Consider the following 14,879-nt stretch of genomic DNA (forward strand, 5'->3'; position numbering starts at 1 on the left):
TATATATATATATATATATATATATATATATAGTTAATTAAAACTAAAATTGTTTACCAGTTATTTTCACCAATATTAAACCAACCAAATATTCTTAGAACTTTAGCAAGTAAATATCTTTTAAATAAAGTTGTATTTCAAATTCAATATTCCAAAGCCTAAATTCAAATAAGCACACTTTCTTTCAAAAACCAAGCTCAACATCAATTCGTCTTAAGCCAAAACCAAAACTTGAAAACTAGTTAGAGGTAAAAACAAACAAAAAAATGAGTAAAATCCTACATATATCACTAAATTATACTTAATTAATTAAGAATTTACAATTAGTATGGCTAAAATTACGAGTATTTTTACAGTACCAAAAAAAAAAGTATATATAATTTTGCCAGAACATAAAGAACAGCGCTGCAGGCGTCGTGACAGGTGGTTCGGAATATGGATTTTGCCGCCTCTACCACCACCTCCACGGCGACGATTTCCCCCTCCAATGACGTCGTTCCTCAGGTATTCTCCGTCAGAGCTGCTTCCCTTTTCTTTCTTTTTTTACTATTTCCTCATATGAGATTCTGCTTCTCTAGTTGACCCCTATTGAGCTCTTTGCTTCTGGAATTTCTGATTCTCTTTCTCCTCAAAAATATTCTTAATGAATGTTTAATCAGTTGATTTCTAGTGAAAGAGATAAAGGGTCTCTTTCTTTCTCGCATTTTTGAGCCGTTTAATTTTCACCAAATTTATCTGTTTTTGTCCTGCTAGTTTTGTTTTCGAATTCCTAAAAAATTGCAACTCTGCTATTTGCTTGCCTATTGTAGTGCGATCATTTTGCTGGTAAAATAATGTCTTTAAGCTTTAAGGCAGATAAACTATGCTACTTCTTGAACGCTATATTATATTCTTAGCTGTCTAGCCAACTGTTTGTGAACTTGGTGTGCCCTGAGCATTTAGAGTTCTGCATATCTAGGTTCAAAACCTTGGTAATTCTTCCCATCTGCTTAAGTATTAGTAGGTAGAGTTATCCGGTACCGGTGCTAGTGGGAGGTGGAATTGGGGCTGAGACACCAAAGGTGACTTAACAAAATCGGTGGCCTAAAGCAAAATTTTATTAAGAGGTTTTAAATGTTTTCTTAAAAAAACTTTCATATATATCTTTATGCAATTATATTTCTAACTAATCTCCAAAAGTCGTTAATAAATTTTTAATCAAATTCTTTCAATATTTTTTTTCATCTGACAATATAGCTAATCAAGAGATGCGGATCTAGAATTTTAATTTGATGGGTTCAACCTTTAAAACTATGGGTTCAGAATCTTATATTTATCAAAGTTTTGTTATTTTTCACATATATATCTATATTACATGAAAGAAGTACAAAATTCAGTTGAACCCGTAGCTCTAAGGCTACATGCTCCACTGCTAATCAATCACATGGCTAAATTCGTGAATAAGTTTGCTGCCTGATCTACCCAAACTTGAAATAATATAGGATGAGAGTGGCGGATGTCCAACATATTACTGGCCTTCCTGAAAGAAGAGCGATCCTAGGTGCTATTAAAGCCCCCCCTTTTTTTTTCTTTTTCTTATAGCAGGTTCAGTAGTCTTTTAGATAGTGGAAAAGGTAGCTGCTTGTTTTCGCGGATGCAAAAAATCAAGAGTCTCTTGACATTTTAAAGCTGTAAACAATACTGGGTAAGCAGTAAAATCGGCAGAATATTTGAAGGAAGAAGAAGAAGCATCTAAAAAATTCCACCCAGATTCCTTAGGGACGACCTCCTCATTCTCCAATTTTTTCTCTCATCTTGTCTCTCTTCAAATTTGGGTTATAGATATCTTTAAAAAGATCAATTCTTGGAATGTCCCCAGAGAAAATAAATAGGCAGGATAGTTTTGTAAGTTATTTCCAAAGAATCTCGTACCGAAGTTTTAGTATCTTTCTTTTGATCTCACTAATTTCTTTTATTCGTTCCTACTTTGAAAGTTTTAGACATACATGAACCAATACAACTGAAAAGATTAGCTGTTTATTCATATACTACTATGTAGGGGGAGCACTATGTTAGAGCTCTTATTGAGGATCATGAGACGACATGTTGGGGCTGTGGGCTTCGTGTGCTTGTTCCGCCATATGCACCTGCTTTCAAGTGTTTCTGGTGCGGAGCAATAACTAACCAGAATGCAGTAAAAATCGAGAACAAAAACTTTAAGTGGAGACGCTTGCGAGACCGGTGTTTTGTTGGTGTGCTCGTTGTCTTTATGTTATTTGTGATATGTAAGTGATTGAACATTTATAATACTCCCTGCTTTTGTGATCCAAGTATTTTCAGAACAACTAATTTTGATTTAGATGTGCTCATAGCATTGTCTATCTTCTATATCTCCTTTTCTCCAATATGCCTGCAGCCATAGGGATGGCAATAGGGTGGGGCGCCGCGGGTTAGGGCAGGGCAAGCCTTGGCCTGCTAACATTTTGACCCGCCCTACCCTGCCCCATTTAGTATTTTATCATATTTTTGCCCTGCCCCGCCCAGCCCGCTAAGCCCTGCCCTGTTTATGTTTTTTCATCATTTTTCTTTTACAATATTCTAAATTAATTTTTTTTAACTTTTTCAAATTTTTATTTGAACCAATTTGCTTTGTTTAGTCATTATTTTCTTAAAAGTTGTTAAAGCTGATTAAACTCCAAACATGTGACTATTTGTCAATTTTGAAAAATTATGGTCAGGCAAAAAAAAAAAAGATACTTATCTGGAGGGGAATGTTGAAATTTTATCTTCATGTTGTATACTTTAATGCCTTATTGAGGATAGCAAAGACAGCTGCTAATACTTTATATAATATTTCTCTTTCAACTTAAAAAAATAACTTAAAGCTAACGCTATGAGCAACAGTGATATTATATATGTTGAACCTCTTGAAAACTTATATTTTAATATGTTTTAGGTGGAGAATCTCAATCTTCTACAAAAGATACCTAGCAATTGCTTTCACAAGTCTTCTGTAAACAAAATAGTTAATATATTTAATGCAAATCCACAAAACACAAGCAAGAATGACAATAGAAAGTAGGGAGAGACGTGATACTTAGTCATTAAATTAAAAAGTCAAATAGATTAATAGTGCAACTTTCACATATTCCAAAATAAAGTTTGCCTTGCCTAACCCACTAATTTTTTTAAAAAAAATTTACCTCACCCCGCCCAATTTAAATCTTCCCCTGCCCTGCCCCATTTAGAGTTTGCCTTGCCCCGCTCCGCCCCGCCCAAATTGCCATCCCTATGCAGCCATTTATACTTTTTTCATTTCGATCGGTAGAAGTTGTTGCTTATGTGGAGTAGCTGGCATGGTTAATAATATATTAGATGTTATTGCTAAGATTTGACCTGTGGCTTTGACACGGGAAATGCTGGTTTCTGTTGGGAATGGTTTCCGCATCTCATTCATGATTAGGGTTGGCAAACGGGCGGCTCAGGTTGAATATGAGCGGGTCGAAAACGGGTAATTCAAAAAACTGATGAATTATCCGACCCGACCCATATTTAATACAGATAAAAAACAGGTTATTCGGCGGATAAAGAATTTCCACACGGATATCCATATTATCCATGACTTCTTGAATATGATCACTTTTGGGAAATTCCTAATCTCCCAAACACGAGGAACCCCTAATTTGAGATTTTACAAATGTAAAAGTTAAACCCATTAGTTATTCATTGGTTATCCATTTTCTAAGTGGATAATATGGTTCTTATCCATATTCGACCTGTTTTTAAAAATTTCATAATCCAATCATTTTTAATGGATAATATGGATAGATAACTGTTTTCCTTTAACCATTTTGCCACCTCTATTCATGATTCATTCTGATCAGAAGTGTGACACAGTATGATTTCACACTGGCACATGTGGCCTTAAATGACTCATAAAGTTCATTCACCTAAAGTGTGATGTATGAACTGCAATACTAGTCTCAGCCGTATAGTTGTTCATTTCTTACTTTCTTAATTATTGTAGATTTGCACTAAAGATTGTTTCATATTACAACAAGGTATTGAAGAATTTTCTTGTATTATACTCAAATGATTCAGCCATATATATACATATGAAGAATGTCCTAAGCTAACTAGATCTCCTAATTCCTAGAAATCAGCTATAGCAATATGTACAAGGAAAGATAATTATAGACGAGTAAATAGAGATTCTGTAACACACTAACACTCCCCCTCAAGCTGGAGCATAGATGTTTGTCATGTCCAGCTTGTTACAAAGGTAATCAACCCGAGCTCCATTTAACGCCTTTGTGAACAAATCAGCTAGTTGTTCTCCTGTCTTCATATAGCTAGTGGAAATCAAGTTTTTCTGAATCTTCTCCCGAATAAAATAACAGTCAACCTCAATTGTTTGGTCTTTCATGATGCATCGGACTTGAGGCTATATGGAGAGCAACTTGATTATCACATCAAAGTTCTGTTAAAGTAGGATGGTTCAACCCAATTTTAATTAAAAAATGATGTATCCATATGACCTCACATGTGGATTGTGCCATTGCTCTGTACTCGTATTTTGTACTCGACCGAAATACGACTTTGTGTTTCTTACTCCACCATGATACCAAGTTTCTACTGACTAAGACACAGTAATTGGTAGTAGATCTTCTATCACTTTTGGATCCTACCCAATTTGCAACTGCAAAACACCCAATGCCAAAATGCCCATAATTGCTATTTAAAATGCCAACTCCAGGCGCTCCTTTTAGGTAACATAGAATCTGTTCCAGAGCTGCCCAACGTTGATCGTAGGTGCAGACGTAAACTGGCTAACGATACTTATTGCAAACGCAATATCTGGACGAGTCACAGTGAGATAGTTTAATTTCCCAACTAGCCTCCCGTACCTATTTGGATTATCAAAGGGGTCCTCTCATCATTCATTAGATGCACATTAGGAACCATTGGGGGTATTACAAGGCTTGGCTGTCAACTTTTCAGTTTCTGCAGGTAGCTCAAGGATATACTTTCTCAAAAAATTCCTTTCTTGCTTCTAGAAACTTAATACTCCCAAGAAGTATTTCAGATGGCCCAAGTCTTTCGTGTGAAACTTAGTATGCAAGAAAGACTCAAGAGAAAAGATGTCGTCATAGTCACTTCTTGTAATGAAAATGTCATCTGACATATACAACAAGGAGGATAAGGCCGGCTATTGATTGCCTATAGAAGACCGAGTGATCACAATTGCTCTTTTTCAGCCCGAATTCCTGAGTTACCTCATTAAACTTGCCAAATCAAGCACGAGAACTTTGCTTAATCCGTACAATGATTTTTTTAGATGACAAACTTTTCCGTGTTCCCCGTGAGCAACAAAATCAGATGGTTGCTCCATATACTACACCTTCTCGTAGAGATCACCATGAAGAAATGCATTTTTGACATCTAACTGGTGTAAAGGCCAATGTTGAGAAGCGGCCCGAGAAATAAACAAGCGGATAAAGGCGAGCTTGGCTATTGGGGAGAAGGTATTGGATAATCCACCCCTTAAGTCTGAGCATAACCTTTAGCCATAAGTCTGCCTTAAGTCTTGCGATAGAGCCATCATGATTAACTTTAATTGCAAAGACCTACTTGCATCCTACTGCTTTCTTTCCTTTAGGTAAATCCACTAGATCCCAAGTGTGATTTTTATCTAAAGCGTGTATCTCCTCAAGCATTGCATCACACCATCCAGGATAATCCAAGGCCTCCTTTACTGTTTTTGGTATAGAAATAGAATCTAGAGAGATAACCAAAGATCTAGATGCATGAGAGAGGTGGTCATAAGAAACAACATTAGCAATGGAGTATATGGATTTGCATTGACGAATACCTTTTCGAAAAGCAATAGGAAGCTATAGGATGTCCCAAACATGCTTCAAATGGTGACACATACTGGAGTAGGCACGAAATCGAAGGTCGTATTCATCAAGGATGTAGAGATCACCTGATAAATGTCTTCTACCAGTAACTTGCTTCGTCTTAAGATCTTGAAACTAACAATGATCGGGAAAGAACGAGATACAACAATTAAGGTCTCTGGTATGTTTACTTACGGAAATCAAATTAAAGGCCGACTTTGGTAGACTTTACACAGATAATAGAGTAGTAGATGAGGTTAGTTTAACAGCTCATCCCACAACGTTATAGGTTGTCCCATCAGCTACTGTCACCAGGAAAAGTTGCTTTGTGTGGTTGAAATTAAAAAAGATATTAGGATTACCTGTTATATGATTTGTGATACCCGAGTCAATTTACCCAGTTGGAAGAGGAGATAAGACAAGCTTTACTTCACTCAACAAGGGTAGGAACTGGAGTAGATTGCTTAAGTGATTCTCGATACTAACAGAACCTTGCAAATTCATCCACGGAAACCAGAGCTGCTTTAGCACTCATCATTTGTTTCCTTTCCAAATAATTACTCACACTACCAAACTAAATTGGAGGATCCACCAAAATTTCCCACAAATAGGAAAGCTCAAACAAGGAGTTTCGACCAAGTCTTATTCCACACAGATAAAATCACAAAGAAGAACTAGAAGAAACCTGGTAGCAATATGCCGGGATTAAGGTACAGAAAAAGCACGTATAATACTGAAACCCAACAATCAGATAACTCTCCATGCATATGCAACCCACTATATCAGTAACAAAATAAAAAAAAGGACAGCCCGGTGTACTAAGCTCCCACTATGCGCGGGGTCCGGAGAAGGGCCAAGCCACAAGGGTATATTGTACGCAGCCTTCCAAAATACAAAATCGATCCAATAGTAGGAATAGATCAACAAATGGAGACCTAATGAGTTTCAACAAGTATAATGAGATTACTTAAAATTTTCCCAAGGTAAGCCTCAAATTGACCAGCAACAGGAGAACTTGAAGTTGCACTCACCGGCAATCTCCAAACAGAATATAGAATCAGATAAACCAAGTAGCAACAAAATCAAGTCCAAACCTGACAAAGAAAGACTGATAGACCTGGTCCAAGGTAGTTCTTCTCCAAAAAGGTCTATTGATCATCGAACCACCATTACTAGGCCGGAATCTGCCGGAAAACGTCAGACCAACAATGGAGACTAAGATTTGACGGTCCATGGGCCTCCACGCTCCGTCGAAATTTGCTGCATTAGATGGGTTTTACAGGCACGTGAGACGCACACATGCATTTTCAAGCCACCGGATCCTGATTCTCTCAATGTCGCCAGAGATGCTCACCTACCAAGTTTCAGACAACACCCGAAGTCCCTAACTCTAGCAACACTTAAATATCACCAAACTCTGGTGATACCAAATCAAAGACCAAGCAGTGGCAAAATTAGTTCACCCTCTCGGGAGAGGCTCTGTTGCCATCTTACTAACAAGGCGTTGGAGGATTTTCATATATTATAGTCAAATGATTCAACCGTTTATATACATATGAAGAATGTCTTAACTAAGGTAACTAGATCTCCTAATTCCTAGAAGTCAGCTATATATGTACAAGGAAAGATAATTATGGCCTAGTAAATAGAGATCTGTAAAGTCTTCGAATGGTTGTTTATCTGGAAATGCCCCTCCCTCCACCCCGGGGTCCGTCTTCCTTGTCCAAGTTTAGGGGCTCCAATTCTATTAATGAAGAAGCAGACCTAGTGTATCTTTATACACTTGTGTAAATAAAATTGTATTAGTGTGTTCGGGGTCTACCCCTTTCTGACCTACAAAGATATCTACGGAGTCTGCGGAATTTGCTTCTGTTTAAATTGCTTTGGGCACATTTTGTTAGGTCCCAATAAAAGAGCCAATCGGTTCTGGTAATGTCCTTGGGAGGGAGGGAACAATATTTCCGCATATCACTAAAGAATCCTTTGGGATTGGTTATTTCTCCGTGTAACGGAAAAAAGCGGGCAGGCTGCCAGGCTGTGCGTGAATTCAGACCGGACCAAACTCTTCTTTGTTTAAGTTGCTCCCAGGCACGCAGATCGAGCGCTCGACGGAGAAATGAAATCTAGAACAAAAATCATTATGTAGGAAGCGAGAGCTGGCACGACCATAGGAAGAGAAAGTGGCCATTAAGTGTTGATTGGAGGTAGCAGGTATCCCGTGGAATTAGTCGAAGTGCGCGCAAGCTAGCCCGGACACCACAGTTATAAAAAAAAAGAGGAGGAAGGGAGGGAACAATGTGTCTGCTTATCGTTGAAAATTGGAGCCAAACTTTCCCCTCTTTGCTCCCCTCAATCTCATTCGTCAGTTCTTGGCCTTTGTACGACATGCTTTCAAGATAAAGCTATAGATATGCAAAGGATGAAATATAAAATTTTCTTCTTGGCTTTTTGGGAAAAATGGAAGTCTTTTATGATATTAATAGAGTTCTTGGCTTTGTCAGTTCCTTATGTGACTAAAAAGGGGAGATTTTGCAACATATTTCTACATTTTTGGCACTTTCTTCTTTGCTGATTAGTTTTGTTTCTCAATAAAATCTTACCTATTAATCAAAATAAGATTATTCAGTAGGTTCTTAAGCTTTCATAGTTCAAACACGTGCAGCCTCTTGTACGGTCTGTCATTTCTATGAGTGAAGTCTGTTTCCTGAAATTCCGAGCAGGAGTCTTTACTCAGCTTTGCATACTTGTCTAGCAACGTTTTAGGCTTATATAGACATGCCCCTTATGCGGTTCTTGCAATCCAGAGGTTGTTGAGACTTCTCGTTAAACAGTGACCTAATATAATTCTTTCCGTTTTTTAGGATCAGTTACTGACTTTATGGAGTTGCGAATTCAAAAGTTTGTCTGGGAATGTAGCTCCTTAGATACATTGAAATCAAGGTGTCCCCATGTTGGGCATTGTCAAGTATGTATCAGCTATGTGTATATGATCAAATTTGGAACAAAGCTTGAACCACTTCACATAAGACCACAAGATAGCACCATGAATGTTATATGATTAAGCGATCTATATAGTTTATTCACAATCTAAAAGAACATTACCTTAAATGAATTAGTGATTCATGATGATTAAACCTATTGAGATATTTTTATTGAAAACCTAAATAGCTAAATGATGTAGGAATTGGAAGGTTTGAAGCCCACTTGGGAGTACATTTTTATTTGAGAATGAATATATATCCATTTTGACGTTTAAGTATGTTTACTGAAGCCTAAGCAATCATTTACGGTCTGTATTATGACAACAGGTCGGATTCTAAGTCAAATGCATATTAAGTGGTAGCAATTTATTTAGAAATGATAGCTGAAGAGGCTAGGTTGGGTGCTCAAGTGTTATGCATATTTATAGTAGATTTGTGAAACTGTTTTGTCTGACAGTCTAATTTGCAAGTCAAGTTAGTGTAACTGTTTTGTTTGACATGCACTTATATTTGCAAGAAACACATAAGTTGTTTGGCAACAACTTAGAAAAGGAACTACCGCAGATCAAGTATTAGGGAAGTTTGGGATTGGAAGAACATGTATAAACTGAAGAAGAAGAATGTTATTGAACCCTTATCTTATTTTGCAAACTTATCCTGGCTCTGAAGCTTGGTGTGTATGGCAACTATTATTATTATTATTATTATTATGAGAATGATGGTGTGTCTGGCATTTTTTTTTGGTGAGAATGATGGTGTTTTTGGCAGTTGTATGTGCATTTGTACAAAGAACCATTTCAACATTCTAACCTTTTCAAGTTCCAAGAAGCCATATTCCTATTTTTTTTATGTACTTCTGTTGCGTTTATGTACCTTTGTATAGGTGTTTGTTGTTTATATCATGTCTCTCCCCTAGAATCAGTCTACTCTTTGTACCAATCAGCTTTTTCCTATACTTCTTTTCTTAGTCTGGTCATAGAATGCATCTTAATCTTGATTCTTGCAACATTATATGGAATATTCTCCTAATTAGAGATTTTGATATCTCTGATCGGTTTCTGTTTGTGTATATCTTCTTGTACGACGTTGCATTTAAATATATTAATACTTTATTGCAGCTTTAAACTCGTTTTTGTTGCTGGATTTAATACTTGTAAGTTTATTTAGCTTTCTGTTTATTTATTTTTTTTTTTTTTTGGGTAGTGCAGGTGGTGGTGTTTGGGCAATTTATCCTATAGTATTTTCTATCAGTTACTTCTGCAGTAGTGTTCACTCTTTAATTGCTGTAGCATTGTCCATATCTACCCTGTCCGCATTTAGCCTTGCTGCGTTTCGATCTGCTGGTGCTCCACCAGACATACTCTGGGGTAGCTATCCTGCTGTTAAAAAAGCTGGGCTTGAGAATTATACTTTTTGTCAACATTGTTCAAAGCCAAAGATGCCTAGGGCACACCATTGCCGTTCATGTGGAATGTGTATACTGGATATGGATCATCATTGCCCAATTGTAAGTTCTCATTATTCTTTTGCATTTTCAAGAAAATGTTTGTCTTTTAGAATGTTACACATTTGAATTTATCTGCTTCCAGTACGAAATTTGTGAATTTTTAGAAACTAGGAGAAATGACAATCATAACTTGCATGTAGATTGCTCTGAGAGTTCCCCTAAAAATGCATCATATCATTAAGTAGTAGTCTCTTCACTTTTTAAGGAATTCCGATGTGAGAAATCTTTAATCACTGTGATGGACTTTTGTATGACTGATACTAATATATTAGACGCTTGCAAACAAAATGCAATATCTTAGATCTCACTAGCAAATCATTTCTTTTAACTTAATTTTATGAAGATCGGCTTTTCACTTAAAACTATCCCCCGACTTGCTCACTCCCACCACCACATCCCACAAAATGAAAAAATAGTTGAGGCACTGAAATGTCATGTTTCCTTAGATTAAACTTGGCAGTTATTGGCTGCATTTTATTGAAATTTTGCCTCCATGTCTGGGAGCTCCTTTTTCATACCATCACATTTTGGTTTATCGGATGGTTTTTGCTACTTCATATTCAGTTCTGTCTTTTAGACTAGTCAACTATGAGAAACTTGAATGTTTTTGTGCAGCGATCTTTTATGCTTAATCAACTGAAAATAATTATATAGAAAAAAAAAAGAAACTCAGATTATATAGAGTAATGAATGTGCTTCTTTTGTTGCACCAGATTGGCAATTGTGTTGGTGCATCTAACCACAGGAGCTTCATCATTTTCCTTATTTCAGCAATCATTAGCACAATATATGTGTCCATCATGTCTGCCTATGCAGCTTTTCATTTTTGGCCACCGCTAAGCCACAAGCCAATTCACCTTTTGAACGAAGCTGTCGGTCAAAAGTTGTTTTTGAGAACCTTGAAAGATGTCATATTTGCATTTCTCGAGTCTACATTGTTCGTACCTGCGAGAGGGCTTGTTCTTGTGTACCTTTTTATTGCTAGTGTTTCTATCCTGATAGGTTTGACTGTGCTGCTGTGGCAGCAACTCTGCTTCATATATGAGGGTAAGACATACTTGAGTCATATAAGTTGGTCAGAGGGCGATGAAACTGCAGAAAAGGATTGCCAAAATCTTATCCAGTTCTTTGGCTGTTCTCCTACGACGACAAGATTTTTGCCTATCTACTTCAGTTCTAGGAAGAAGCACAAGAAGTGAAGCTTGGGTAGGGGAACCGATTTCTCCTTTGAATGTTTCTCATCAATTGATTCTTTCTTTGGATTGGATCATTCAGATAGATGCAAACAATGTCATGCAAAATAGATATAGAATAGAAGATCTCTTTGTTCATTTTCTCAGATAGCCATTTTGCCTACATTTCTCATATATCTTTTTCTTGTAAGTTTGACAATTTGGCTAATAACCAGATGACCTGATAGCTGAAACAGTTGAAAACTTAGCATTGTACACTTTGGCCGCTCAGAACTACTTCGTGCACCTAACACTTGTAACCTCTGCTTTCATGAAATGTCAAAATTCTTATGACTGTATTAATGAATAGTGAAATAATATCTTTCGAGAAAGGGAGAATTGCAGAAACCTACATTCAGGTCTGCACTGCACTTGTCACACACACCGTTGTGGTTTGAAATGCCACCACATAAACCAGCTTTCTTCATTTTTTAAGTAAATAAACTAAATTAGAGAATACAAAGAAGCGAGGTTTTTTTTTTTTTTTTTTTTTTGTAATTAACTTTCTTTTATATTAATCACCAAAGAAGAGCTGTACAAATCCATAGTCAAGCTACTCAGTTGACTATCTCAAGGCTTAAAAAAAAACGAAGCATACCTATTTGCATATAAAACTAATATCTACTCTTTTCCTAGGTAAAATTGTTGTATGTAACTCTTAGCTCGAGTAGCTACTCTAACATTGCAAATATATGTTATCTCTCGCACAAGAACATCACCTGCCTTTATACCTTTGTTCAAATATACGTGTGTTTCTTTTGATCCATATTGCAGATCTCAGCATATATCATTTTGAAGATGCTAGCCTTCTTGGAATTCTCTTTTCCTTGCTTGATGATCCACTAAAGGTGTTGATCCCAGCAAGTGGTAGACATATGTGATCTTTGAACCCAATTCATGACTTTCTCCCACAGTTCTTTAGTGTATGGGCATTTAACAAAAAGGTGCTCCCTTGATTCATCCTTACCCTAACACATAACACATTGAGGGGTGACATTTAAACCCCAGCTAGCTAGCCTATCTTTAGTTGGCAATCGTCCATGAAGCAACAACCACTTAGTGAAGACTGCCTTAGGCCTAGCAGTATTGTGGAAGATTAGATATTTCCAACTAACTCTTGGTAAGTCTCCTAGAAGTTGTAGGTATATTTGTATAAGAATGCTTTTGCTGTGATCATTTATATTTTGTGTCTGCAGTATAGTTGCTCTAGATCCAATTATTCTTCTCACCATCCAACTGGCTTGTTGTGGTATTTGCATATGTTACAGCTGCTGTTGTTTGATATAGTATGTATTGATCCATCTTATCCATAGTTTGTCATGTTTGTGTAAGTCCCAGCAAGTCTTGGCAATTGCTGTTTTGTTCCACAAAGGAAGGTTGATGAGATTAAGTCCACCAGCTGACTCGGGAGTACATATCTTTTCCCATGCTACTAAGGACTTCTTGGTTATTGTGTTAGTTCCAGGCCAAATGTAACTTCTACAGAGTGCCTCTATCATTTTCAATACCTTAGCAGGTAAGATAAACAATTGAGCCCAGTACGCTTGGATGCCAAAGATTACAGACTGGACCAGCTGCACATGACCGGCATAAGATACCCTTTTAGCAGTCCATGAAGAAATCTTAGCTGTGATTTTTCAATCAAAGGTTGCCACTGTATGAGAGCTGTTTTCTTTGTAGACAAAGGAATGCCTAGGTACTTGAAGGGTAAGGATCCATTTTCAAATCCCAGGTGAGTCAATATCTGTTCCTTCACATCTTGCTTCACCCTACCAAAATATACTGAACTTTTTCCTAGATTAGCTTGTAACCCTGATGCTTGAGAGAACTGAGAGAAACATTTATATAGTGTGGCCACTGAGGACAGATTACCCTTAGCAAATAACAGGAGATCATCAGCAAAACTCATATGAGTAATGTCCGGCTTCCTACATCTGGGATGATATTGGAAGGTAGGCTCCTTCTTAAGCTCATGTAGTGATCTACTTAAGTACTCCATCACTATCGCAAAAAGGAAAGGAGAGATAGGATCTCCTTGTCGAATACCCTTGGCAGCATTGAAAGGTTCTGTGGTTTCTCCATTCACAAGGATAGTATAGTTCACAGTCTTAATGCATTCCATTATCCACATGATAAACCTGTCAGGAAATCTAAGCTCCTCCATTACCTCTTGTAAGAAGATCCATTCTACTGAGTCATAAGCTTTTTGGAGATCAATCTTTATCATGCACCTAGGAGATATCTGGGGTTTAGTGTAAGATTTGACTAGCTCATGAGCTAGGATGACACTGTCAGCAATCTTTCTACAAGGAATGAAGCCTGCTTGAGCTTCACAAATGATTTAAGGCATGACTTTCTGCAATCTGAAAGCCAAGATTTTAGAGATCATCTTGTATAGGATTGAACAACAGGCTATTAGTCTATACTTTTTGACTGTGGTAGGTTTAGTCACTTTAGGAACTAATGTAACAGTGGTGCAGTTTATGGCCTTATAGATCTTTCCAGTTGAGAAGAACTCTTCTACAACATCTATGATCTGAATGTTGATAATATCCCATGCTTTTTTGAAGAAAACTGCATTAAAGCCATCAATACCTGGAGCTTTATCATCACCAATTTCTTTAAGGCTCTCAATAATCTCTTGATAGTTACTTCTGCAGAGAGATAAACTCTTTATTGATGAGATAGTGTAGGACCATTTTTCATGTACATTCTGTTGACGGCTGGCAAGGAAGTGGCAGCTGATCCCATTAGGCTTTTATAGAAATCAACAATCTCTTTTTTGATAGCATCAGGGTCAGTCAACTTGTCTCCTAGCAAAGTTGTAATTTCTTTGATTTGCTTCTTTTGAGTTCTATCCTTCATCACTGCTGTGAAGTACTTAAAATTTCAATCTCTAAGTTGTATCCATTTTGCTATAGCTTTCTGCTGCAGGACACTCTCTTCAATTAAAGACCACTTCTCAAGGTTCAGTAGTGTTTTTTTCTCCATATCCAGTAAAGCATCAATGCAACCTTGTGAGATTTTCCCTTGGATGTCCCACAGTTCTACTCTAGCCTTCTCAAGTTTACTGAGTGATGCCCTTGAATTCCTTAAAGTTTAAAGCTTTCAAAGCAGGTTTCAGGTCTTTCATTCTTGCCCAAACTGATTTCAAAGTACCCTGTGTACTATGCGAATTCCACATGCTAGCAACTACTTGAGAAAAGTCCTCATGTGCTGCCCATATGTTAAAAAATATGAAAGGAACTCTACCTTTCCATGTGGAGGATGTCAGGGTTAA

General features: G+C 37.1%; 1 protein-coding gene across 1 annotated transcript; it reads left to right on the forward strand.

The window, feature by feature from the left end:
- Positions 380 to 11,902, forward strand: LOC109214435 (protein S-acyltransferase 11-like). Its single transcript, XM_019378352.1, has 4 exons — positions 380 to 504; positions 2,039 to 2,264; positions 10,069 to 10,367; positions 11,081 to 11,902. The coding sequence occupies exons 1-4, from the start codon at positions 436 to 438 to the stop codon at positions 11,564 to 11,566; spliced, it is 1,080 nt and encodes a 359-aa protein (XP_019233897.1). The 5' UTR covers positions 380 to 435; the 3' UTR covers positions 11,567 to 11,902.

This window comes from Nicotiana attenuata, chromosome 2 (genome assembly GCF_001879085.1).
Source record: "Nicotiana attenuata strain UT chromosome 2, NIATTr2, whole genome shotgun sequence".
NCBI lineage: Eukaryota > Viridiplantae > Streptophyta > Magnoliopsida > Solanales > Solanaceae > Nicotiana > Nicotiana attenuata.

Bases quoted from the DNA above. Each gene is read 5' to 3' on its own strand.
- LOC109214435 (XM_019378352.1), top strand. From the start codon at position 436: ATGGATTTTGCCGCCTCTACCACCACCTCCACGGCGACGATTTCCCCC. The intron at 505-2,038 runs GTATTCTCCGTC...ACTACTATGTAG, and splicing joins CCAATGACGTCGTTCCTCAG to GGGGAGCACTATGTTAGAGC. The intron at 2,265-10,068 runs GTAAGTGATTGA...TGGGTAGTGCAG, and splicing joins CTTTATGTTATTTGTGATAT to GTGGTGGTGTTTGGGCAATT.